Source organism: Bufo bufo, chromosome 11 (genome assembly GCF_905171765.1).
Source record: "Bufo bufo chromosome 11, aBufBuf1.1, whole genome shotgun sequence".
Classification (NCBI taxonomy): domain Eukaryota; kingdom Metazoa; phylum Chordata; class Amphibia; order Anura; family Bufonidae; genus Bufo; species Bufo bufo.
Window position 1 is genome coordinate 20252788 of NC_053399.1, and position 25855 is coordinate 20278642.

Consider the following 25855-nt stretch of genomic DNA (forward strand, 5'->3'; position numbering starts at 1 on the left):
TACCTTCCTTCTTTTGTTTTTAATTTGGTAATTCCTTGTTTTAGTTTCCTTTTTTCATTTATGTATCTGACTGAGCTAATTTCTCTTCTGCCTGTGCTTTAGAAGCTCTTATAACTTGTTTGGCCTCTCTCTGCCTAATCTTATAAATGTGCCTGTCATCCTCGTTTTTGTTTTTTTTATAATTACTAAATGCTATCTTTTTGTTTTTAATGATTTTGGCCACTTCTGCTGAGTACCACAGTGTTCTCTTTTACTTACAAGCCTAATGCAATTTTCTGTTGCCTTCAATATTGCCACTTTTACGTAGTCCCATTTCTCCTGGACTCCAATGAAACTGTTCCAATCTGATATGGACTCGTATACCACTAATCTTATTTTAGAAAAGTCAGTTTTTCTAAAATCTAAAACTTTTGTTTTTGTGTGGTGTGACTCAGTCACTGTACTTATAGTAAACCACACTGGCTGGTGATCACTAGATCCCAAGATTTCGCCTACAGTAATATCATATACCAAAATCCCATTTGTGAATACTAAATCTAAAATGGCCTCCTTCCGGGTTGGCTCCTCAACTACTTGCCGTAGAGATATTCTCAGTAGGGAATTTAGAATATCTGTACTCCTGGCAGAACTAGCTATTTTGGTTTTCCAGTTTAATCTTCCTGATGTAAAGTCTCCCATAATGATAACTTCCCCCTTCAATGTCATTTCGATATTTCCTCAACTAGTAGATCATCTAATTCTTTGACTTGGCTAGGTGGTCTATATATCACACCTACACGAGTTACCTTATGATTATCAAGCTGCAACGTAACCCAAACTGACTCTAAATTGGTCTAGCTAACTTGTATTAAATTAGATTGTATGCTATCTTTCACATACAGGGCCACCCCTCCCCCTTTCTTGCCTTCTCTGTCTTTCCTATAAAAGAGAGAACCATGGTATTGTTATATCCCAGTCATTACTCAAATTGAACAATGTCTCAGTAACAGCCACTAAATCTATATTCTCAGATGCCATTATAGACTCAAGTTCATTGATCTTATCCCCTAAACTTTGAACATTTGTAGACAAGACTCTGAGCTCGTCATTTCTTAACCTATGTGCTACTGGCATTGTTCCGGGGGGCAGTCGGACTGCTGGATTATCCCTCTTTTGCCCCCCTTTCCTAGTTTAAATGCTCCATTGCAAATACTTTGAACTGTTCACTGAGGACATTCGTTTCCTTGAGAGAAAGATGCAAACCACCTTTCTTGTACAGTTCTTTTCCATTCTGAGAGCTAACATGAGACACAAAGCCAAAGGAAGATGTGCATAATTTCTTAATGCACATCTTCCTGTCATGTTGAAGGTTCTGCACAGGCAAAACTGCAGAGAATGAAAGTCGATGCAACCTCCCATAAATCATTACCAAGTGTGTGAAAAGCTTCCTTCACCTTTGAAACCTCATTGCAAGCCCGATCATTTGTCCCAAGATGAACATACAAGCAAATGTGACAGTCAGAAGGGCAACTATGGAGCATTATTTACTCAGGGAGGAGAGTCTGCTACCCCTGCCTCTGATAACTGGGAGGTGGTTTACATCATATGTGATTGATATCAGCCGCTCCTCTTATAACACTCCAGTACTGATATAACCTCCAGAGACATTACATCATATGTGACCGATATCAGCCGCTCCTCTTATAACGCTCCAGCACTGATATAACCTCCAGAGACATTACATCATATGTGATTGATATCAGCCGCTCCTCTTATAACACTCCAGTACTGATATAACCTCCAGAGACATTACATCATATGTGACTGATATCAGCCGCTCCTCTTATAACGCTCCAGCACTGATATAACCTCCAGAGACATTACATCATATGTGACTGATACATAGCTGCTCCTCTAGACCATTACAATCTGTAGAGGTATAAGGATGGAGTCTGAGTGCCTCCTGGTGTTCACCTATCGACACATTAAATAAAGCAAATGTTTGAATTATTTTTATTTCAGAAAAAAACATTGCATGAAAAAAAAAAGAAAAAAAAAGATTTTTTTGTTTTTTTAAGGAAAGACGATCCCCTGTAAACACAGCTGATGCAGTAGTAGTTTAGAAATGAACTTTTTTTCTTTTACATAACAAAAGCAACTAAACGCCTCATATAACAGAGGCATCAAAACGTATCACACTGCCGCAGCAGCCGACCCCTGCAATAAAGTTATATGCCATGGAAAACAGAAGTAGGTGGGCATTAGGTAAGGCCTCATTCACGCAGACGTAGTGCTTCCGTGGCCGTATTACAGTCCGCATACGGCGGTTCCACAATACACGGGGCACCAGCCGTGTGCATTCCGCATCACGGATGCGGACCCATTCACTTGAATCCGTGCTTCTGTTCTGTAAAAAAATAGAACTTGTTTTATCTTTTTGCAGAACGGACGGATCACGGACCCATTCAAGTTTGTGTGAAAGAGGCCTAAATCCTGAGCATGGACCTGCAGCTGTAATTCTACTGCCCCTGTCTGCTCTAGAGGAAAACTATTAAAACAAAACTCAATTTAAAATAAAGCAGCTGTCACTTATTGACAATCAAAAATCAAATTTTTACCTTTCCAGTACGAAGTCTCTTTAGATTTACCTCGGCTCCTACAATTTACATAAATCGTGCAGTCACTGTGTACATACATCACTTATCCTGTATTATACCCCAGAGCTGCACTCACTATTCTGCTGGTGCAGTCACTGTGTACATACATTACTTATCCTGTATTATACCCCAGAGCTGCACTCACTATTCTGCTGGTGCAGTCACTGTGTACATACATTACATTACTTATCCTGTACTGATCCTGAGTTACATCCTGTATTATTCTCCAGGATCAGTACCGATAAGGCTACTTTCACACTGGCGTTTTGGCTTTCGGTTTGTGAGATCCGTTCAGGGCTCTCACAAGCGGTCCAAAACGGATCAGTTTTGCCCTAATGCATTCTGAATGGATAAGGATCCGCTCAGAAGGCATCAGTTTGTTCCGCTCTGGAGGCGGACACCAAAACGCTGCTTGCAGCATTTTGGTGTCCGCCTGACGATGAGGAGGCAAACCGATCTGCCCTGACACACAAATGTAAGTCAATGGGGACGGATCCGTTTTCACTGACAATGCAAAACGGATCCGCCCCCCATTGACTTTCAATGGTGTTCTAGACCAGTGTTTCCCAACCAGTGTGCCTCCAGCTGTTGCAAAACTACAACTCCCAGCATGCCCGGACAGCCTTTGGCTGTGCGGGCATGCTGGGAGTTGTAGTTTTGCAACAGCAGGAGGCACACTGGTTGGGAAACACTGGTCTAGACTGATCCGTTTTGGCAATGTTAAAGATAATACAAACGGATCAGTTCTGAACGGATGCAAGCGGTTGTATTATTGGTGCGGATCCGTCTGTGCAGATCCATGATGGATCCACACCAAACGAGAGTGTGAAAGTAACCTAAGCAATATCATGTATGCATACAGAGTATGCGCCATTTATGTATATTACATCTGCATATAAACTGGTTCAAAAGGTGAATATACCAGCAAAATGCACAAAGATCTCCTCACTCTTGATCAGGATATCTGCTACTGGTAGACATAGCTGTCCTGTCCATACCTGTGGCTAGACCTTAACCTATAAGCCTGCCCAATTCTCATATATCACAATCACAAGCATCGTCCTGGATGTATGGTGTGCGATACAAAAAAATATATAAAAATAATTTTTCAAGGAAAAAAGAAACTTGAATGAAGAATTTTCACTGGTGGTCTCCAGGTCAGAGGTCACATAGGTCAAGTCCCATCAACTTTGCTTATACAATGGCATACTGTGCGTATAAAAGCTGTCTTATCTTATAAAAGTCCTCGCAGATGCAGCCCTCTAAACCGATACGCCCCGTCTCCGTCTGCAAGCAAAGAGAGAAACACCTCAGGGTCAATCAAATCAGTTGTGTGTTGCCAAGGCTTTACCTGAGCCCTCCAATGTATGTAGCGGGGGTGGTGCTGTATGTAGTTAAAGGGGTTGTGCAGGACTTCCTACAGGGGGAGCAGTGGTGCAGAGGCAGTGGAGCATACCCTGAGCCGACTCAGCCCCTTGATCAGTTACACCCTGGCCCAACTGCTTTTTATTATAGGGGTTTTCCTGGATTTTTTTTTAACCGCTGTATGAGTACTTACTCCAAATATTTTTACCCCACTCGCCTCAGTCCATGAACCTGAAGCAGTGACCGTGTGGTGACATGATGTCGGAAGGATGTCATGGTGCAGGCCACACTGACTGATGTATTGGAAATACATGGCTGCTTTCTTTCAAAAATAGCACCACACCTGTCCCTAGGTCGTGCGTGGCATTACAGCGCAATCCAATTCACTTCAATAGAGCTGGGCTGCAATACCAGACACAACCCATGGTCAGGTGTGGGGCTGGCTTTGGAATGAAGCAGCTATGTTTTTCTAATCCTGAACAACCCCTTTAAATATCCCTACATTTAGAACCCCACCTTTCCTGATGTATTTTTAACACTTTTGGCATACACATTTAGGCCTCCTGCACACGAATGTCTGCTTCCCGCTGCCGTATTGCGGACCCCATTGGCGGATCCGCAATACACGGGCACCGTTCCGTGTGCATTCCGCATCACGGATGCAAACCCATTCATTTCAATGGGTCGGCAAATCCGGAGATGCGGAATGGAAGCACGTAACGGAACCCTAGGGAAGCACTACGAAGTGCTTCCGTGGGGTACCGTCCCGTACTTTCGTTTCGGAAAAAGATAAAACATGTCCCTATCTTTTTGCGATCCGCTGCGGCTACCCCACGGACGGTGTTCGTGCATTGCGGCCAGCAATTTGCGGGCCGCAGCACGACCACGGGGCGCACACGTTCGTGTGCAGGAGGCCTTAGGAACATAAACCAAATAACATTTTCTCACACACGTTTACTACTTACCCTTCGAACCGCAACCACATTGTTGCAGACGAGGACGCCTCCAACAAACTCTGCCTGGATCCCCTCGCGCAAAAGGACTTGCTTAAAATCGGACAGCCTGGGCTCGTTCATAAACACGGACTGATGTCCAGGAATCTGGGAAAGCAAATAACACATTAGACGTGGTCCCAAGCCCTCACTGATGTCAGCTGCATGGGGACCGCCCAATGTCTTTAAACATACGGCTGGCCGAAACTCTGCTGAGATGTCTGCAAAAGAGGAGAGCTGGTTGTCAGAGACAGCAGAACTCCCCAAACAGCAAGCAGAGACAGCTTATGATTGCCCCTGCTTCCCTGTATACACGGTGCTCAATGAGCTCCATGTACACAGATCAGGAAACGATAACGCTGCTTAGGGTACGTTCACACGGGGTGGTTACATTGCGCATTTTCCTGGGTGGAGAATCTGAAGTATTATAGTAGCAGCAAAGTCGATAAGAAATTACCAAAACACATTTACTTGCTGAGGGAAAAAAAATCCTCACTAAATCTGCAGGGAAATTAAAGGGGTTGTCCAATCTCGCTGTTTCCAGGGTCGAAATGGGACTAAGCTACAGAAACAGCATAGTGTGATGTGATACTCTGTCTGTATAGCCCCCATGCACTGCTAAGGGTGAGAGGGAACCACGGAGCGCCGGCCACTCGGTTGTTTCCATAACTCTGGCCACCGCAGCTGACATTTAGTCCCATCTTGGGCAATGGAATGGGGAGATAGGACAAGCCCTTTAACCCCTGGTGCAGATTTCTAATCCATAGAATATCTATTCATGCTGCAGATTTTCACAGCAAATTTCACCCTTTTGCAAGGTAAGGTGCGAAGTCCGCATTTAACTTGTATCATGAACACTGGAAAACCACTGTTACAACTAGACACCTGATTAATGCTTGCTGTCTCTAAATATTGCAGCTGTCCCCACTGGAGAGTCAAGGACCTGAGCAACGATACCACCAAAGACCACCTTTATGTTCCCGGCAGCTCACCAAGAACAGCCTTGTACATTGTATAGTGGCTGTGCTTAGTATTGCAGCTCAGCCCCATTGACTTGAATGGGTCTGAACTGCAACTAGGCCATGTAGCCGATGTACAGTGATCACACTGGCCTAGGAAGAGGCCACAGCCTTCTGAAGATAGGTCATCAATATCTTTTCCTGGATATCCCTTTTAAGGAAAAATAAAAAAAATTGCAGCTTTTACGCATACTTTTTTTCCATTCCTTACCAGGACATATGCTAGTTTACCTCCTGAAATCCCTGAAGACCTAATACTTCTCACAGCTGAGCGTCTGCTATAACTGTACCCAGTTTAGACAATCCCTGTGTGCTACACTGTTTAGACACTAGACCAGGGATGGCCAAACTGTGGCTCTCCAGCTGTTGTAAAACTACAACTCCCACCATGCCCTAATGTAGGCTGATAGCTGTAGGCAGTCTAGGCATGCTGGGAGTTGTAGTTTTGCAACAGTCGGAGAGCCTCAGGTTGGCCATGCCTGCACTAGACTAATGCCCATGCGATAGTGCAGGTAAAAATGGATCCACAGAAAGGAGAGAACTATATGCTGCTGGTGTGTATGGCTCACGGCAAATTCTTCGCTACGCAGAAGCTATGACGCATGAGGAACTGTGTACCTCAGTACTCGGCAGTGGTTCCAGAGTAGGGATGACCTCGCTTTCTTCTGAAAACTCCTTGTCATCATCGTCAAAGAGGCTCTTAATAGCTTTCTGCTGAGCAATGGTGCTAGTGTCAATAGCTGGAGGATCCACTTGCATTTCAGAGTCTTCAGCTTCTTCTTTTAACTCTCCATCTTCCAGGATGACTCCTGTGTCCACCTTTGACACCCGCATATCAAGGACGCCATCGATCCAGGCGAGTTCGGCGTCTTTAGCTTTGCAGAACTTCAGGGAGCTTACAAGGGAGTCTTTTAATCTCACCTGCACGGATACAGAAATTAGTCTACATTTAGAGGTATACAGACGGGCAAAATACATATATAATGCATCCTTTTCTGGGGCAATAAACCAATAAATTCCATACAGATTAATAAACCGGACGCATCACCTGGTAAATGTGAGTTTCGCTTGTTGCATCCACCGTCTCGTGAAGTTTCGGAGTGTAAACTTTAATATCTTTACCACCAAAAGCTCGGCAGGCCTCGGCAAGGTCCTGGCTCGCTTTAGGTGGCCCGTGGATGATTATTAGCTGACGAGGCTTCATCTGGTTGATGATCTTCTTGATTGAGTCACCGTCGGACCGGCCTTCATAATCAATGTATGTGACTCTAGCTCTGAAAGCAAAGACAGAGATAATTAAAAAGTAATAATCTGGAGGGGAGGATTAAAGGAGTCCACAACATCTTAGCTGAAAAATGCACTCACAACTGACGAAGCGTTAAAGGGGTTGTCCAGCCTTGTTTTAAGTAATGGCCTATCCTCAGAATAGGCCATCAACCCCTTTTAAAGAAACTGTCTAGTTTTTAGAGGGGTTGTCCAGGTTCAGAGCTGAACCCGGACATATCCCCATTTTCACCCAGCCAGCCCCCCTGACTTGAGCATCGGAGCAGTTCATGCTCCGATGCTCTCCTTTTCCCTGCGCGGCAAAGGCATTTTCTAGAGTTCCGGTGACGTACCGGGCTCTCCATAGGGCTGTCAATAGGGCTGTCAGACGGAGGCTTCCGGCCAGCAGCGAGCCTGTAAAACAGCTAGGGCAGCGCTAAAGCCTGCCCATCAGAACCGGTGACGTCACCGAACACATTGCTGGGCGGAAGCTTCCGCCCGGCAGTGTGTTATTGTAAATAAAAGAGCCCTTGCCCTGCATGATCTAGCGCAGGGCAAGGGAGAGCATCAGAGCCTGAAATGCTCCGATGCTAACATCAGGGGGGCTGCCTGGGAGAAAATATGGGTATGTCCGGGTTCAGCTCTGAACCTGGACAACATTTTTAACTTTTTAAAATTTCAATCCCAAACATACTGACCTGCTCCCTGCCGCTCCATCCCAGCTCCTATCACTGATCTTCTGGTACCTGTCTGTACAAATGAGGATGAATGGAGTCATGTGCACTACTGAAACTAATGACGGGCCTCAGCAGTGACGCATCCTCAATCAGCATGTCACTGCTGGCCAGGTGCCACATCACCGCTGAGGCCAGTAATTGGCTGCTGCGGCGCACATGACCCATCCATCTGCAAATTTACAGATGGGGACCAGAAGACCAGTGAAGCAGGTAAGTATGTTTTTTTTTACCCCAGACTGGGGTTAAAATTTTAAAAAAATGTAAAAAGCTGGGCAACCCCTTTAAAGAGTATGTCCATCAATGTAACCCATTTTTATTGTAATCGTGGACTTCATGAAATTTTTTTATAAATTAGGCAACTTCGTGAGAATAGTCTTAAATACATATATCCTGCCGGTTGATTATACAGCTCTTATGCAAACCTACAAGCAGCAAGGTAAAATGAATGGCCACAATCCAGAGGGATTACATACGCATGCTATGTATTCTAAAAAAGCCTTCTAAGGCCTCCTGCACACGACCGTTTTTTTTCCCCATTTACTGGCCGTTTTTTGCGTTCCGTATACGGAACCATTCATTTCAATGGTTCTGCAAAAAAAAACGGAATGTACTCCGTAGGCATTCCGTTTCCGTATTTCCGTTCCGTTTAAAGATAGAACATGTCCTATTATTGCCCGCAAATCACGTTCCGTGGCTCCATTCAAGTCAATGGGTCTCCAAAAAAACAGAACACATACGGAAATGCATCCGTATGTCTTCCGTTTCCGTTCTTTGCGGAACCATCTATTGAAAAGGTTATGCCCAGCCCAATTTTATCTATGTAATTACTGTATACTGTATATGCCATACGGAAAAACGGAAACAAAAAACGGAACAACGGATGCGTGAAAAAACGGACCGCTAAACACTGAAAAAGCCATACGGTCATGTGCAGGAGGCCTAAGGCTGCATTTCTGCTCAGATATTACACTTTGCACAGCCAGGTCAGTGTGAGAGCGGCACAGGCCTACAACACCACTGCAATTCACTCACTTTATCTCCATTGCCTCTGTTGTGGAAATACACTTGGTTGGAACATCTGATAAATCTTGGTCCATAGGTTCCTCCCCATTTGTAAGCCCAGATTCCAGCTTGTTCTTTTCTTCCTCGGTTGCTTGGAGTTCAGGAACTAAGAAGTCCTCAGGCCTTCAATTTAATATGCAAAAAGCAAAATTAGTTCAGCGCCTCGAAACAATATGAAATAAAGTACAGGTGCACGCTACTTGGCCGACATGGTACGTAGCAGCAAAATGCTTGATTAAAAGATGGAAATCATGAATGTGAAGTATCATAAATCTGTGCATATCACCAAAGGAAGAGCAGCAACCACTTACTTTATAATCTCACCATATTCGTCCCATTTTATTCGTTCTTCGGGGGCAGGGAACATGGGGTGAGACTTTTTCGCCTGCTTGAAAAAGCTGCCTTTCCTGTTGCCCTCATTCTTCATCATCAGGTCGTGTTTGGCCTTGTGGGCCATAGGCTGGTCAATATCTTCTTCAACGTCGCTATCGTCACTGGAATCAATGTCAACTCTAAATAGAGGAAGAGAAGAGATGGTTAGAGAGATGGCAAAGATGAAGCCTGCACAAACCCCAGAATCAATACCTACTCTTTGGACTGTTCCAGTTTTTTTGCAGCCTCTTTCTTCAGCTTTTCCTTTTCCAGATATTCCTCAAGCTCCCTTCCTTCTAGCTTCACTCTTTTCCTAAGCTGAAAGCAAAATGGACACGCTCAGTTATTTTTTTGCTTATCAAGTTAGTACAACAGACAGTGGCAACAGTAAAACCCCATAGGAAAAAAATAATAATCCTAGCACCCCCTGCTTGTGTACGGCATTACACCCTAATAGGGATAGAAGGGTCGGCATACTTCTCCTCCTCCACCGCTTGTAGGAGAGAAGCCAGATGTGACCCTACTTGACTCTGATTGTGGAGATGGGGATCCCTGTGCAGAATACCACACAGGGATAACTGCATTGTTTTTCCCTGTAGCATTAATGCTAGGATCAAGGAGGTTCTCCCATTGCTTTTAACCTTTTCATTGCAAAGATTGAAAGCCACAGGTAAAACCTGAAGTAACAACTGACATGCTGTGGCTTGAAAACCTGCCGAGTCAGTTTAAGCTGTGGCTTTTTGGTGCATGATAATTCTAAAATTTCATCCACTTTGCTTGACTGTAAATGCTGTGGATTTTCTGCACAAAATTGTGCTGCGGAAAATCTGCAGAATTTACATCACGTGTGAATCGACCCATCTGCTGGATAGGCGATAGCTGCTAGACAGATGGGGGCTTCCATCGACCACAAGGACCCTCACTGATCCCAAAATGGAGGTGGGGGAAGAAGAGGTCCATTGTCCTTGGTTTGAATGCAGATTAGACTAAGCATGCGCTTTACCGTTTCATTTAAAATCCGCATTACTGACAAAGACTGCCAAGCACCGTTCTTAGCTAAGCTCTTTAGCGTGTGGCTGCCCTACAACCCTTCAAGTCAAAGTTCAACATTACCTCTATATCTATGATTCTTTCCGTAGGGTTGTCAATCAGGTACCGAGTGAGAGTCCCAGGGGTGGTCCTGTATGTGAGGATGATAGAGTTTTTGGGGTCTTGGCACCACTGGATAAACAACTCTCTGGAAAATCCACACTCAAGGTCAGGCTGGCTAGCCAGTACAACCTTAGGGCTGGGGACGCGAGCGAGATCAGCAAAGCCGTGGCACAGGGTCAAGTGACGGAACTGGAAGGGGTTATTTCTTTTATCTTCAAAACATCTCATGAGCTTGTCGCTCATCCACTCCACCTATAACAAAAGCTGCCATTACCACAAGAAACTAAAAAAAAATAACAGTAAGGAAAACTTGCGCAGTAAAGATACTTATATGGAAAAGCTGGTAACACGCAAAGGATGCGGCTATATAAAAGGAACACTATTAGCAAAATTGATACTGAACTGTGTTATGTGAAGTGCATGCAGTAAAGGGGCGGAGCATGACACAGGGGTTCATGGAACGTCAGAGAGAATCCCTTTGTTATTCACCCCTGCAATAGGCATAGCAAATAAAGCTGGCCATATACACAGGCAAGAAAATGTAGGGCCTATGTAATTGCAAAAACAACGTTCAACACATTGGATGGTGGACTATTTCTGCCTGGTTTTACAGGCCCTGGTACACGTGCAGTTTCTTCAACCAGTCATCGATTTTGATCTACATGCTATGCCATGTCTGCCCAGTTTAAGGTTTTGACTCACCTGAGACTTTGAGAACTCCACTACATTGTAGCTGACATTATTGAGAAGGGCTAAAGAATACACTCCGAGGCCGGCATCCTTGGTTCTCCAAATCTGGTCGAGAAGCTGCGCAAGCTCCAAGACTCGCCCGGCAGTGTCGACTGCGATTAACACATTCCCGTCTCCCCGCAAGGTCTCCAGTACATTCGCTGTAGAGGAAAATAATGGCGCTGTGTAGCATCAGTTTTACGATGAACCACTCATCTCCAAAACATAAAATAAAAAAATAAACCGCTCTGTACTGTGTGACTATTAGCCTCCACAATCAGGGGGGGGGGGGGGGATTACTAAAGCATTTCAGTGTCAAGATAACGGTCATGATTAAAAGACTCGCCTTTTCTACATCTCTTTTGCTAAAATCTTGTATTGAACAGCACCAGCACATTAGTCCTCATATTCATGAGCTCCCGACTCTAACTGCCCATCTGCAACTGACTGCAGTAGGACGGCGAGGGGCACAAAAAGCCAGGGCAGCATAAAACTGCTGACAGATACCCTTTAAAGGGCACCTGTCAGCAGATCTGTACCTAAGACACTGTCTGACCTGTTACATGTGCACTTGGCAGCTGAAGGCATCGGTCCCATGTTCATATGTGCCCGCATTGCTGGGAAACATGATGTTTAAATATATGCAAACAAGCCTCTAGGAGCAACGGGGGCGTTACCATTACACCTAGAGGCTCTGCTCTCTCTACAACTGCTGCTCCCTCTCCACTTTGATAGACAGGGCCAGGCGTGATAACTTTTTCACAAATCTGATAACAGATGCCATTTAACAGCTGGAGGTTACAGAAGCTGGTCTGGGGACCTACGACATTACCACTGCATTTTTTTCCTGAACCCCGCCTATATCACTATATGTGTCTTCAGTTTTATTTGTGTACCAGGTTGCGCAAAGCTATAGACGTCTATCAGCGACTCCCAAAACACAAATTGCACACCAAAACTAGATTTGTAGTGAATATGTGTGGGACCAAAAGGATTTCCTAAACAGTAGTGAAGGGGCTCATACGTACTGAGTAGTTGTTCATCTCGTTGTTTTCTCCTGGGTTGAATATAAGTGGCGTTAAAGCTGTCAGTGATGAGCAAGGACGGACGACTGATCATCTCCAAAGAGCAACCGTTCAAGTGTCTGAGAAAGAAAAGAAACAAAAAAATATTTTATAATCCATAATGGCTGCAACAAGAGAGAACCTCATTATACAACACCCTTCATCAGTCACAGACGTACATCTCTCTCTTGTGGTTAAAGTCCACAGCATAGACAATCTCTTCCTCTCCATCCTTGACTATTTTCCATATGGTTCCTCCGATCATGTGGCCAGCCGGTAACGGAGTGATGGATAAACCATGACCTTTACCTGCAAAAGAAGGTATGGATCGGTCATCAATAGGTGCTGGCTGCACAACCCCTTTAAGGACGGATCAAGGCGACCAGAATGGGAACAACGTGTACTGAGTGGTGCTCCATTCTGGTTCATAGAGTTGAGGTCCCAAACTGGGGATTCCCCTATAGGACTTCCTTGTGAACTAATAGGACATATAGACAGGCAATGTCTATTTGAAGCAACCACTTTAATATCTGACTGGTAGAGGTCTAGGCTTAAAGGGGTTGACCCATCTGGGACACTGACGGCATATCGCTAAGATGCCATCAATGTCAGATGGGTTCGGGTCCCACCTCTAGAGAACAAGGCCCTCGAAGTGAAGGAGAGCACACTGTGCATGCGCAATGCTTTCCATTCATCGCTATAGGAGTTCCGAAAATAGACAAGCGAGTGTGCTCAGCTATATTCGGAACTCCCATAGCGGTGAACTGAGGGAGGCCGCTCATGTGTGGCTGCTCTCTGTTGACTTCGAGAACCCCATTTTGGAGCTAAGAGCAGGTCCACAAGTAAGATCCAAACCAATCTGGCGATATGCCCTCAATGTCCTAGATGGTCCAACCCCTTTAAGACATCCCATTAATAAGTGCCGTCCCTACCACAGGAGGATGCGATTGCCCGTGGCACTTGCTCCATTGGTGGGGGAAAACACCAACACTCCCAGGACTCCTCACTTTTGTTCAGCTGCCTGTCCTTGAGTGGAAGCGAGAAGGAAGGCACCTGAACAGCAGCGACAGGCCAACTGAATCCAGGGCTGGTGCTTACCCTTTTGGTTCCTTTTCATCTCAGCCACACTGGGTACTGAGGCAAAATCACGTCCAGACTGGCATAAATCCAGTCTGGGGTCTTATTAATTAAAGGGGTTGTCTCATCATGGACAATAGGAGCATATGTCTTATATGGAGAATGGAGCCCTGAAAGTGAAGGAGGGTGCACTGCACATGCGCAGCAGCCCTCCATTCCTTTTCTATGGGGCCAGAGAAAATAACCGAGTGGTGGCTCGGCTATTTCCGTTGGCCTCATAGAAATGAATGGGAGCGGTGGCCGCGCACTGCGCGTACGCTCCCATTCACTTTTAGGGGGATCCGGCTTGGTGGCAGCCGGACCGGAGTCCTCCAGCCACCACCTTGCCAGGCTCCGTTATTGATATAGGTGCGCACCTATAAGACAATGGGGGCATATCCTAGCGATATGCCCCCATTGTCCATGATCAGACAACCCCTTTAAGAAGTCTAATCTGGGTTCTCAATGTGTTGCTATAGAAGGTGAGAATATGTTCAAGACATGAGGGGTCAAAACTGCCTCATCATTATGCAATTCTGTTGTCGGGAGAAGTCGTCAAGATGACTGGGGACGGGAGGAGAAGAAAAGGACAGAAAATGTCTACAGAGAAAAGCAGTGTTTTACCTTTCAAATGTACGATCTGGGAAAATTTTAGTTGCTGTATTTTATCAAATGCAGAGTCCACATCATCCAACGTGTAGAAGTTGAAATCCTCTGTGTTGTGCCGAGACTGAAACATCAAATTACAGTTTTTATCTTGCATGTCCGGCCTGAGGAAGTCATAAAGGGGACGAGGAAAACATAGAAATCTCACAAACCTGGTACAGATCATACATGAACATCTGGCCCATCTTATACACAGGGATGGTGGCATAGATTGCACAGTTTAACCCCAGTTTACCAACTGCATAAGGGAGCGCTCCTAGGTGAAGGGGATCCGGGTGAGACAGGAGGACGGCATCTACTTGATGGACATATCTAGAAATATTAAGGAGGGCAGTCATGGAAACATCAATACTTAAAGGGTCGGTCCAGTCTTATTAAATTAAGCATGAACATTAATGAAGTTTTGTGAACTCCTAACAGTTACTGTGTTTCAAATATTTTCTAGTGAGTGCAGCTCTGGAGTATAATACAGGATGTAACTCAGGATCACTACAGGATAAGTAATGTATGTACACAGTGACTGCACGAACAGAATAGTGAGTGCAGCTCTGGAGTATAATGCAGGATGTAACTCAGGATCAGTACAGGATAAGTAATGTATGTACACAGTGACTGCACCAGCAGAATAGTGAGTGCAGCTCTGGAGTATAATATAGGGTGTAACTCAGGATCAGTACAGGATAAGTAATGTATGTACACAGTGACTCCACCAGCAGAATAGTGAGTGCAGCTCTGGAGTATAATATAGGGTGTAACTCAAAATCAGTACAGAATAAGTAATGTATGTGCACAGTGACTGCACCAGCAGAATAGTGAGTGCAGCTTTGGAGTATAATACAGGATGTAACTCAGGATCAGTACAGGATAAGTAATGTATGTACACAGTGACTGCACCAGCAGAATAGTGAGTGCAGCTCTGGAGTATAATACAGGATGTAACTCAGGATCAGTACAGGATAAGTAATGAAATGTATGTACACAGTGACTGCACCAGCAGAATAGTGAGTGCAGCTCTGGAGTATAATAAAGGATGTAACTCAGGATCAGTACAGGATAAGTAATGTATGTACACAGTGACTGCACCAGCAGAATAGTGAGTGCAGCTCTGGAGTATAATACAGGATGTAACTCAGGATCAGTACAGGATAAGTAATGTATGTACACAGTGACTGCACCAGCAGAATAGTGAGTGCAGCTCTGGAGTATAATACAGAGATGGACAGACTGGGTGTGTGGATTGGATCTACAGATTGTGACATTAGAACCTCCCTCATCATCCCCCTCACACATCTGCTGTACTGAGACACCTACTTTTTAATGGATTCTATATTTTCCATAGAAAAGTTCTCATCCCATCCACAATCAAGGAGAAAGCGAAACTCGTCGACCTGCAGCAGGTAGCAGAGGGCGGACTCCTCCTGTGCTCCGGAGAGCGTCGTCAGTTTAATGATGGACGTCATCCTTCCAGATCCTAAAAACCCAACAACAACTGTCACAGCGCCGGCCACGTCAATGCAGAAGGAGAAATAAAAGATGATGGTGTCATTCGTGGGTATAACGCCTCGTGCCTCATTCCCCCTCCATCTAATATTTGCTTGCTGTCAGTGAACAGGATGCGTTTTAACTAGAGGTTGAAAACCAGTACAGAAATATCTGTTTTTTTCTCCATTGCGTGTAAACTATCTCACGTGGACTTGCTGAAATCCACGTGAAAATCCCACGGTGTGAACATGTCCTAATGCTTCTCACAGCTGAGGGTCTGTCACATTGCATCCAGTCTACACAATCCTCTGTGAGCTACCGGGTATGAAATGTATCAGACTGGAGTCCAGGCTCACAGAGGATTGTCCAGACTGCATGCCACTGTAACAAACCCTCAGCTGTGAGAAGTCTTCGGTCTGTGCATGCTTTCAGACCCCTAATATAGAATAATCCCATCCCCTGACAGCAAGCAGGTATTACATGATGAGGAATTGGAACACAAAGTATATTAGACCTGAACCCCCTGCCTGGCAATGCCCTCTGAAGTTCTACAAGCCTCCTGCCTCGTTTCCATAGTGACAGAGGTCTACCTGCCCTCATAACCCTGATATTGTGGGGGGCTACCTAACAACGACTCCAAACCGCCTCTTACCAGTCACACAGAGACTCTTTCTCCCGGTACCGCAGCCTCACCGCCTGCGGACCGGCACCCAAGCTCCCGCCGGATCCCTACGTCCTTACTGCGCAATGCGCATGACCGGAACTAGCCCCGGAGAGTCCATGTCAGAAGATAGGGGACGTGTGAAAAGCAGATTACACTGAAAGAGGCCCTACCGGCACACCCGTCCTGTCCGTGTCCTTCTTCACCGGATTACGTATCACCTGTTCCCATACTGGGGGGTGTGAGCGCTGATAGCCCACTGCCAAAGTACCTCCGTCCTAACAGTGGTCTCGTCCGGTGTCCTCTCTTAGTCTAGAGCTCTGGCCTCCCACGGTGACAGGTGAGAACGGGCCTGCGTTACCGCAGCGGACAGCGAGAGGTCGGAAGGCAGGGTTACAGGTGTAAGGAGCAGGGTATCTAGAGATAGGGGTAAGTGGGTGGCCTTGGGGTTGGGGATAGAAAAGGGGGGCCTTGTACATGGTAGAGGAGGGGGTCAGGGGTCACCAATAGATGAGACGTTTCTGGGGTTCCCATGGGCTGGGGGTGTAGATGAGGTGCATGAATGGGGGAGGGAGTGACTAAGGAAAAAGGAAGTCGTTTTGGGGGTCCCTGGGATTGATGTATTATTGGGGGCTAAGGAGTCTGTACTGGGGGTGGGGGGTCCTGGGACTGATGTGTCATTGGGAAAAGGGGGGGCTAAGAAGCAGGCACTGGGGGGTCCCTGGGACTGATGTGATAGTGGGGGGCTAAGAAGTCAATACTGAGGATTCCTGGGGCTGATGTGATGTTGGGGGCTAACAAGTTGCTACCAGGAGTGGGGGTCCCTGGGACTGATGTGACATTGAGGGGGCCAGGGAATTGGCTCTGGAGGTGGGGATCCCTGGGATAAATATGGCATTGGGAGGCTGAGTTGTCTGTCTTTGGGGGACCCTGGGATTAGTTTAGCATTGGGGCCTATGAAGTTGCTACTAAGGGTGGTGGTCCCTGAAGCTGATGTGGCATTGGGGGACTGAGAAATTGGCTCTGGAGGTGGGGTCCCTGGGATTAATGTGGCATTGGAGGGCTGAGTTGTCACTGGGGGTCCCTGGGATTAATGTGGCATTCGGGGCTATCTAGTTGCTACTATTGGGGGACTGAGAAATTGGCTCTGGAGGTGGGGTCCCTTGGATTAATATGGCATTGGAGGGCTGAGTTGGCACTTGGGGTCCCTGGGATTAATTTAGCATTGGGGGCTATGAAGTTGCTACTAGGGGTGGTGGTCCCTGAGGCTGATGTGGCATTGGGGGACTGAGAAATTGGCTCTGGAGGTGGGATCCCTGGGATTAATGCGGCATTGGGGGCTACGGAGTTGGCACTGAGGGTCGGGGTCCCTGGCATTGTGGCAGAGCTTGAGAACCTAAATAGTAAGAATAAAGTGGGGGGTGTATAGTCTCCACTGATGAGTAACATCCATTTTCTTTCGCAGCCACCATGGTGAATATTGTCGCGTACATCCGGGAGGCGTGGACCTACGCACTGCTGCCCGCAGGAGCCGCCCTCGGATACTATCTGGATAAATGGAATGATTCCAAGCTGATGCTTTACAAGAATAAGAGCAAACTCTTCCAGAGGTGAGCGGATCCCGGCGTCCTCTGGAAGTCGACACCATTATATTCATTGGGTCGTCATGTGACTGATCCGTTTTTTTGCTTGCTGTTCGCTTTCCTGTCCCTATGAAGGAACAGAAGAGCAGACTGCCCAATGGAGAGGTGAATTAAGCCTCCGACGCAGCTACAGAAAAGCAAAGGATTTTTTAACGTGTTTTTATCGCTATATTCGTAGTAACCCAAAAGAATAAAGTTATCATGTCGTTTGTACTGCAGGTGAATGCTGAAAAAACGAAACCCAAAAAAGCAATCGCGCAATTGCTGTTTTTTTTTTTTACCTCCGCTGATCAAATTTTGATAGCCTGTCCTGAGGATAGGTCATCAATATCAGATCAGTGGGGGTCCGACACCCGGCCCCCGCCGATTAGCTGCACGAAGAGAAGGCGCACACCATCTCCTGTCTCTCTTCCTGCTTGCCATAGACACAGCTGCAGGAAGAGAGACAGAAGATGGCGCGTGTGCCTTTTCTTCATACAGCTGATCGGCGGCGGTGCCGAGTGTCCCCCGCCGTTCATATATTGATGACCAATCCCGAGGATAGGTCATCAATATTAAAGGCCCGGAGAACCCCTTTAATGGCACAACGTGTTGCACATCAGGATTCGGTTGTGTGAAATCAAAACGGGAAAAAAACTGATCCGTCACTAAATGCATTGAAAGTCAATGGGTGACAGATCCGTTCTTTTAGGCTCCGTCACTAGGGATGAGCGAATCGACTTCGGATGAAATATCTGAAGTAGATTCAGATAAAACTTCGTTAAAATACTGTACAGAGCGGGAGCTCCATACAGTATTAGAATGTATTGGCTCCAATGAGTCGAAGTTATTACTTCACGAAGTATCGCGAGACTTCGGGTAATAACTTCAAAAATGAATTTCTACTGTAAACAAACAACACAACATTTTACCAAGTTCGGTAAAAGTTTTTTTTACCTTATTCATTCTATAACTAGCATTTTTGCAACTTTCTGACGGACTCTACGTTTAGATCATTTCCTCTCCGTTCTCATAATCCCTGCATACAGTAAATTAATGGGAACACTCACTGCGAACATCCATAGGATGAAAGCCTGATACTTCTCACAGCTGAGGGTTTGTTACCATTGTATCCAGTCCCTGTGAGGTACTCCAAACTGATACATTGTAACAAACAATCGGGACAGGAGAGAGATTTATGCTGCTGAGGTTATTCTCTAAATAGAATCCTACAAGAATTTATTCTTTATTTTAATTTTATTTTTTATCTTGATTTCAAGTTTATAATTTTTATTTATTTTTTCTTTCTGAAGGGAACTGAAACCCAATGAAGAGGCCTGGAAGTAAAGCAAGGAGGCGGCTGAGCCAACCATTTTTGTTTTTCCATATTTTTTGGAAGTCGAGAGCTTCAAGTGCGGAACACGTTGTATGTGTAATAAATACTATTTGGATTAAATTATATTTACAGCCATCTGTTTTTTTTTTTTGCTGAAAATTGGAATGAATGGAAATCCTATGAGAGTAGATGTCTCAAAAACCAATGGCAACCAATCAGATTCCTCCTTTCATTTTTCAGACTTCTTTTGGAAAATATAGGGATCAATCTGATTGGTTGCTATGGACAACAAAATCAGTTTTCCTTTGCAACAACTTTGATAAACCTCCCCCATATTTGTTTGCTCTAAACCGGTGGAGATAGGTGGGTTCAGCACGGGTGTGTGTTTGATAATGATAGAAGCTTCCTGCTTACAGAAGGAAGAGCAGCTCTGGAGCACAGACTGCTGCACTGTCTGAGGAATACTGTGTACAGGAGGGGGGAACACTTGAATTTGGGGTAATATTCATCAGCGTACTTTAACAAAGGTTCTGTCCGGGTTCAGAACTAAACCCAGAAATATCCCCATCTTCACCCCTCCGGCCCCCCTGATACAAGCATCGAAGCATTTCATGCAGCGATACTGTTCTTTTCCCTGCGTTGAATTGCGCAGGCCAAGAGTATTTTTGGGAGATCCGATGACGTACGGGGCAGAAGCGTCCGCCTAGCAGTGTGCCAGGGAAAACAAAACAGCCCTTGGCCTGCACGATACAGCGCATGAAATTCTCATGTCAGGGGGGCCGGAGGGGTGAAGATGGAAGTATGTCCGGGTTCAGCTCTGACCCGGACAACTTTAAATAATATGACACTCAGGCTCCATTCACACACGTCCGTAATAATGGGTCCGCATCCGTTCCGCAAATTGCGGAACGGGTGCGGACCCATTAATTCTCTATGTGGCAGAACTGGATGCGGACAGCATCCGCATTTCCGGAGCGTGCCGGCGATCTTCCGGTCTGCAGCTCCGGAAAAAAATAGAACATGTCCTATTCTTGTCCGCAATTGCTGTGTAGTTTCGGCAGCTACGTAGTTTCGGCATCTACGTCAGGGTTACATCATAGCACCCGATCAGTGGGGCGCTGGGTGTCATGCTCCACACTTTTCATAATGGGTAGCCTACATGTGCACCAGTATTTTGTGACACAACATGAAACAAGTCCGTAATATCACACAACCATCATGGGCTCAGACCCCTTTAACACCCAACTGCAACGCTATGGACTCCCATGGTTCAACTGACCCGCAACTAATATGACAATAAGGGTTCGGCGTCACGTGGCAAGAAAGTCGCGTGACGTTTCATGTGATGCATGTCAATAGTGTCGCAAAAAGGCCAGACGTGTCGGATTTTGGGTCATAGTTTCCAAGTTGCGTGTGACTTTTCCTCAATTGACTTTAAAGGGGCTATCCAACACCTATAATGCCCGGGCACCTCATACAGGTTATACCTACCCCAGCACCAGCGTCGCTCCTGATCCCTGTACAATCGTCACTGCATCTCCCCGTCGTGCGGATCAGCAGGTGATGCTAGAGAGGCTCGTTCCCATTGCGGCCTGCTATTGGCTGCTCCCCCTGTCGTCGGATGTTTTGATCCGCGCAGTGGTGCCTTATGGGGATCAGGAGTGATGCAGGTGCCGGGAAGCTGGGTAAGTATAACCTGTATGAGGGGCCCAGGCATTTTTTTTGTGGGGGGGGGGGGGGGCGGCATTATAGGTGTTGAATAACCCCTTTAATGGAAGTCGCATTGGATGTCCTCACAGCCAAATCACAGTTCTAAAAATACGTGTAGCCGAACCCCAAAACCTTATGGCAAGGGTCTGCGTCCCGCGGCACTCCAGCTGTAAAACAAAAACTACAACTCCCAGCATGCTCCATTCACTTTTATGGGGGTTCTAAGGAGGGCCAGGCAAAAAGGCATGCTGCTACTTGTAGTTTGACATCATGATAATATGAAATTGCGAAGCATCAGGACCACTTGGAAGTTAAAGGGAAACTCCAAAATAAAGTTGGCACTCTGCAAATGTGCGGTGATTGAGCAAAACCTTGTGGATTTTCATCTCCACTGGTCAAGGTTTGTGATGCTAAATAAATGGTTGCAAAATTTGTAGCTCAGATTGTGAAATAAAAATACATACAGTACAGACCAAAAGTTTGGACACACCTTCTCATTCAAAGAGTTTTCTTTATTTTCATGACTATGAAGGCATCAAAACTATGAATTAACACATGTTGAATTATATACATAACAAACAAGTGTGAAACAACTGAAAATATGTCATATTCTAGGTTCTTCAAAGTAGCCACCTTTTGCTTTGATTACTGCTTTGCACACTCTTGGCATTCTCTTGATGAGCTTCAAGAGGTAGTCCTCTGAAATGGTTTTCACTTCACAGGTGTGCCCTGTCAGGTTTAATAAGTGGGATTTCTTGCCTTATAAATGGGGTTGGGACCATCAGTGGCGTTGAGGAGAAGTCAGGTGGATACACAGCTGATAGTCCTACTGAATAGACTGTTAGAATTTGTATTATGGCAAGAAAAAAGCAGCTAAGTAAAGAAAAACGAGTGGCCATCATTACTTTAAGAAATGAAGGTCAGTCAGTCAGCCGAAAAATTGGGAAAACTTTGAAAGTAAGGGCTATTTGACCATGAAGGAGAGTGATGGGGTGCTGCGCCAGATGACCTGGCCTCCACAGTCACCGGATCTGAACCCAATCGAGATGGTTTGGGGTGAGCTGGAGCGCAGAGTGAAGGCAAAAGGGCCAACAAGTGCTAAGCATCTCTGGGAACTCCTTCAAGACTGTTGGAAGACCATTTCAGGGGACTACCTCTTGAAGCTCATCAAGAGAATGCCAAGAGTGTGCAAAGCAGCAATCAAAGCAAAAGGTGGCTACTTTGAAGAACCTAGAATATGACATATTTTCAGTTGTTTCACACTTGTTTGTTATGTATATAATTCCACATAGTTTTGATGCCTTCATAGTCATGAAAATAAAGAAAACTCTTTGAATGAGAAGGTGTGTCCAAACTTTTGGTCTGTACTGTAGTTGTGGCAGATTTTTTAATATATTTTTTATAATAAACTTGTATTCGGATCAGAGACAAGTTCACATCTGATGACAGAAGAGAAGAAAGATCTTCCATATACAGAGCAGATGACAAAAAAAAAAAGAAAAGCTGATACATCTTATCAGGATCAAGAAAAAAGGAAAAAAACGCGTCACTCCAACTTCTCAAATCAAGTCCGTGTTTATTTTTCACCCAGCGTGCAACGTTTCGACTCCACTGAGTCTTTATCAAGCATGCTTGATAAAGAATCAGTGGAGTCGAAACGTGGCACACTGGGTGAAAAATAAACACAGACTTGATTTGAGAAGTTGGAGTCACGCGTTTTTTTCCTTTTTTCTGCATCCTGGGATCCCTAGAGGCACCGCCACCGAATGGATTCACTGAGACAACTCAGAAGGTAGTGCTGTTCTACTTTATTTATAGGGGTTCTGCACTTTGTTTAAACTGATGATCTATCCTCTGGATCTGATCGGCGGGGGTCCGACACCCGGGACCCATGCCGATCAGCTGTTTGAGAAGGCAGCGGCGCTCCAGCAGCGCCACGGCTTTCTCACTGTTTACCGCTGGCCCAGTGACATCACGACTTGTATCAACTGGCCTGGGCGCGGCTAAGCTATAGCTCTGTTCACTTGAATGGAGCTTAGCCGCGCCTAGGCCAGTGGATACTAGTCGTGACGTCACTGGGCCGGCGGCAAACAGTGAAAAGGCCACGCCGCTGCTGGAGCGCCGCTGCGTTCTCAAACAGCTGATCGGCGGGGGTCCCGGGTGTTGGACCACCGCCGATCAGATGCTGATGATCTATCCAGAGGATAGATCATCAGTTTAAACAAAGTGCAGAACCCCTTTAAGTATCTAACCTATCCATATACATAAGCTGTTTCATTGTTCCAATCACTTCATCTAGAGAGGGCAATTGGGGTTGTAGCCACTTCCTCAAAATACATTTTTTTGGCTGCTAATAGCAAAAATATGTGGTCCCTGAACGCTCACTATGTTTGTCGAGTCTGTATCCTGATCTCTGAGAATGAACTGGAAGATACATCGGTGAGGCACATCACGCACCTCAACGTCCCAAGTTAGCATAATCACATATTTGCCCCCAAAAGGATCTCAAAAGGTCACATCCCCACAACCCATGTAATAAGTCTGCTTTTCATAACCCAATTTCTCAAATAGCGAGCTGGAGCATTGCTATATGACAGGTCAAAGGCATATGTTGCTTTATGAATTATTCTGAACTGGGTTTCCCTCCACTGTTCATTACTAATAGCTGAACGAACCTTATCCATTCCCTCTCTAATTTTAAGGGTTATATTATTATCCCCTAACGTTGCCTCCCACCCTTGAAAGACACTTTGCGCCAAAATTGGGCATCACAGAGTCTTCTGTATATGGAAGAAAGTGAATCAGTTCTCGTTTCAGTGCCCATCAAGCTTTCTAAACGGATGAGATCGTTTTCCATCCCCAGGGAACTGGATTGGGCTGCACAAAATGCCCTCAATTGCAAAAACTGCAAACAATGGTTTGACGAAAGCTGGAACCTATTCTGTAATTCCTCCCAAGAGAACAGGTCTGCCCCTGAGTGATCCAGTATGTCCCTGAGAGTCTTAATACCCTTCTGCCTCCATTCTTTGAATTATTTGTTATTATGGCCTTGCTGAAAGGATGGAAGTGACCACAGTGGCATGTATGCCGAGATATACATGGGAAGTTTATACAGCTTCCTAATATGCCTCCATGTTGCCAATGTATCCGTAATTATGGAAACATTCTTTGCAGCTTCAGGGAGCAAAGCCCTTTTGGTATGTAAAAGGGCCTGCAAATCATATGGTGCCACTAGTTCCTGCTCCAGATCCCTACTTGAGTAGTTAGATATTCCCCAGACCTTAATATGCCTAAATAGTGCTGCCAAATTGGGTAGTTGTAGACCTCGCATCTTTTTCCATAGGAATGCATTAGTGCTGGATCCGGCATTCAAAATACCGGAATGCGCAGACCGAAAAAAAGGTGACAGAAATAAATGCCGGATCCATTTTGCAGGATGACATCGGAAAGACGGATTTTCAGACTGATCAGGCATTTTTAAGACTGATCAGGATCCTGATCAGTCTTACTAATGCCATCAGTTGGCATACGTTTTGCCGGATCCGGCAGGCAGTTCCGGCGATGGAACTGCTTGCCGGATCACTCTGTCGCAAGTGTGAAAGTAGCCTTAGAAGACATACAGTGGCGGAAATAATTATTTGACCCCTCACTGATTTTGTAAGTTTGTCCAATGACAAAGAAATGAAAAGTCTCAGAACAGTATCATTTCAATGGTAGGTTTATTGTAACAGTGGCAGATAGCACATCAAAAGGAAAATCGAAAAAATAACTTTAAATAAAAGATAGCAACTGATTTGGATTTCATTGAGTGAAATAAGTATTTGAACCCCTATCAACCATTAAGAGTTCTGGCTCCCACAGAGTGGTTAGACACTTCTACTCAATTAGTCACCCTCATTAAGGACACCTGTCTTAACTAGTCACCTGTATAAAAGACACCTGTCCACAGAATCAATCAATCAAGCAGACTCCAAACTCTCCAACATGGGAAAGACCAAAGAGCTGTCCAAGGATGTCAGAGACAAAATTGTAGACCTGCACAAGGCTGGAATGGGCTACAAAACCATTAGCAAGAAGCTGGGAGAGAAGGTGACAACTGTTGGTGCGATTGTTCGAAAATGGAAGGAGCACAAAATGACCATCAATCGACCTCGCTCTGGGGCTCCACGCAAGATCTCACCTCGTGGGGTGTCAATGGTTCTGAGAAAGGTGAAAAAGCATCCTAGAACTACACGGGAGGAGTTAGTTAATGACCTCAAATTAGCAGGGACCACAGTCACCAAGAAAACCATTGGAAACACATTACACCGCAATGGATTAAAATCCTGCAGGGCTCGCAAGGTCCCCCTGCTCAGGAAGGCACATGTGCAGGCCCGTCTGAAGTTTGCCAATGAACACCTGAATGATTCAGAGAGTGACTGGGAGAAGGTGCTGTGGTCTGATGAGACCAAAATAGAGCTCTTTGGCATTAACTCAACTCGCTGTGTTTGGAGGAAGAAAAATGCTGCCTATGACCCCCAAAACACCGTCCCCACCGTCAAGCATGGGGGTGGAAACATTTTGCTTTGGGGGTGTTTTTCTGCTAAGGGCACAGGACAACTTATTCGCATAAACGGGAAAATGGACGGAGCCATGTATCGTGAAATCCTGAGCGACAACCTCCTTCCCTCTGCCAGGAAACTGAAAATGGGTCGTGGATGGGTGTTCCAGCACGACAATGACCCAAAACATACAGCAAAGGCAACAAAGGAGTGGCTCAAGAAGAAGCACATTAAGGTCATGGAGTGGCCTAGTCAGTCTCCGGACCTTAATCCAATCGAAAACCTATGGAGGGAGCTCAAGCTCAGAGTTGCACAGAGACAGCCTCGAAA

At 45.5% G+C, this 25855-nt stretch overlaps 2 protein-coding genes across 4 annotated transcripts; one reads left to right on the plus strand and one right to left on the minus strand.

Moving 5' to 3' along the window:
* Nucleotides 1–3337: 3337 nt before the first annotated feature.
* Nucleotides 3338–16409, minus strand: CPSF2 (cleavage and polyadenylation specific factor 2). Of its 2 annotated transcripts, none has more exons than XM_040412089.1 (15): nucleotides 16308–16409; nucleotides 15485–15659; nucleotides 14326–14485; nucleotides 14132–14237; nucleotides 12571–12700; nucleotides 12356–12471; nucleotides 11301–11488; nucleotides 10560–10850; nucleotides 9664–9764; nucleotides 9386–9586; nucleotides 9045–9197; nucleotides 7061–7286; nucleotides 6631–6933; nucleotides 4967–5101; nucleotides 3338–3923 (listed from the first exon to the last, which is right to left on the minus strand). In XM_040412089.1, the coding sequence occupies exons 2-15, from the start codon at nucleotides 15631–15633 to the stop codon at nucleotides 3831–3833; spliced, it is 2352 nt and encodes a 783-aa protein (XP_040268023.1). In that variant the 5' UTR covers nucleotides 15634–15659; nucleotides 16308–16409; the 3' UTR covers nucleotides 3338–3830. The 2 variants fall into 2 exon arrangements, with proteins under 2 accessions (XP_040268023.1, XP_040268022.1); XM_040412088.1 differs by having other exon boundaries at nucleotides 15485–15644; nucleotides 16308–16408.
* Nucleotides 16410–16452: 43 nt separating this feature from the next.
* NDUFB1 (NADH:ubiquinone oxidoreductase subunit B1) lies at nucleotides 16453–19409 on the plus strand. Of its 2 annotated transcripts, none has more exons than XM_040412090.1 (3): nucleotides 16453–16656; nucleotides 17782–17926; nucleotides 19252–19409. In XM_040412090.1, exons 2-3 carry the CDS (start codon nucleotides 17787–17789, stop codon nucleotides 19283–19285), a joined length of 174 nt encoding a protein of 57 aa, XP_040268024.1. In that variant the 5' UTR covers nucleotides 16453–16656; nucleotides 17782–17786; the 3' UTR covers nucleotides 19286–19409. The 2 variants fall into 2 exon arrangements, with proteins under 2 accessions (XP_040268024.1, XP_040268025.1); XM_040412091.1 differs by lacking the exon at nucleotides 16453–16656 and adding an exon at nucleotides 16659–16717.
* The last annotated feature ends 6446 nt before the right edge of the window (nucleotides 19410–25855 follow it).

What these genes read in the sequence shown, in the direction of transcription:
- CPSF2 (XM_040412089.1), bottom strand. Translation starts at nt 15,633, where the DNA reads ATGACGTCCATCATTAAACTGACGACGCTCTCCGGAGCACAGGAGGAG. An exon ending in AATATAGAATCCATTAAAAA is followed by an intron (nt 14,486 to 15,484) that starts GTAGGTGTCTCA and finishes TAATATTTCTAG; the next exon opens with ATATGTCCATCAAGTAGATG. An exon ending in ACGAGATGAACAACTACTCA is followed by an intron (nt 11,489 to 12,355) that starts GTACGTATGAGC and finishes TTTCCTCTACAG; the next exon opens with CGAATGTACTGGAGACCTTG.
- NDUFB1 (XM_040412090.1), top strand. Translation starts at nt 17,787, where the DNA reads ATGGTGAATATTGTCGCGTACATCCGGGAGGCGTGGACCTACGCACTG. An exon ending in AAGAGCAAACTCTTCCAGAG is followed by an intron (nt 17,927 to 19,251) that starts GTGAGCGGATCC and finishes TTCTTTCTGAAG; the next exon opens with GGAACTGAAACCCAATGAAG.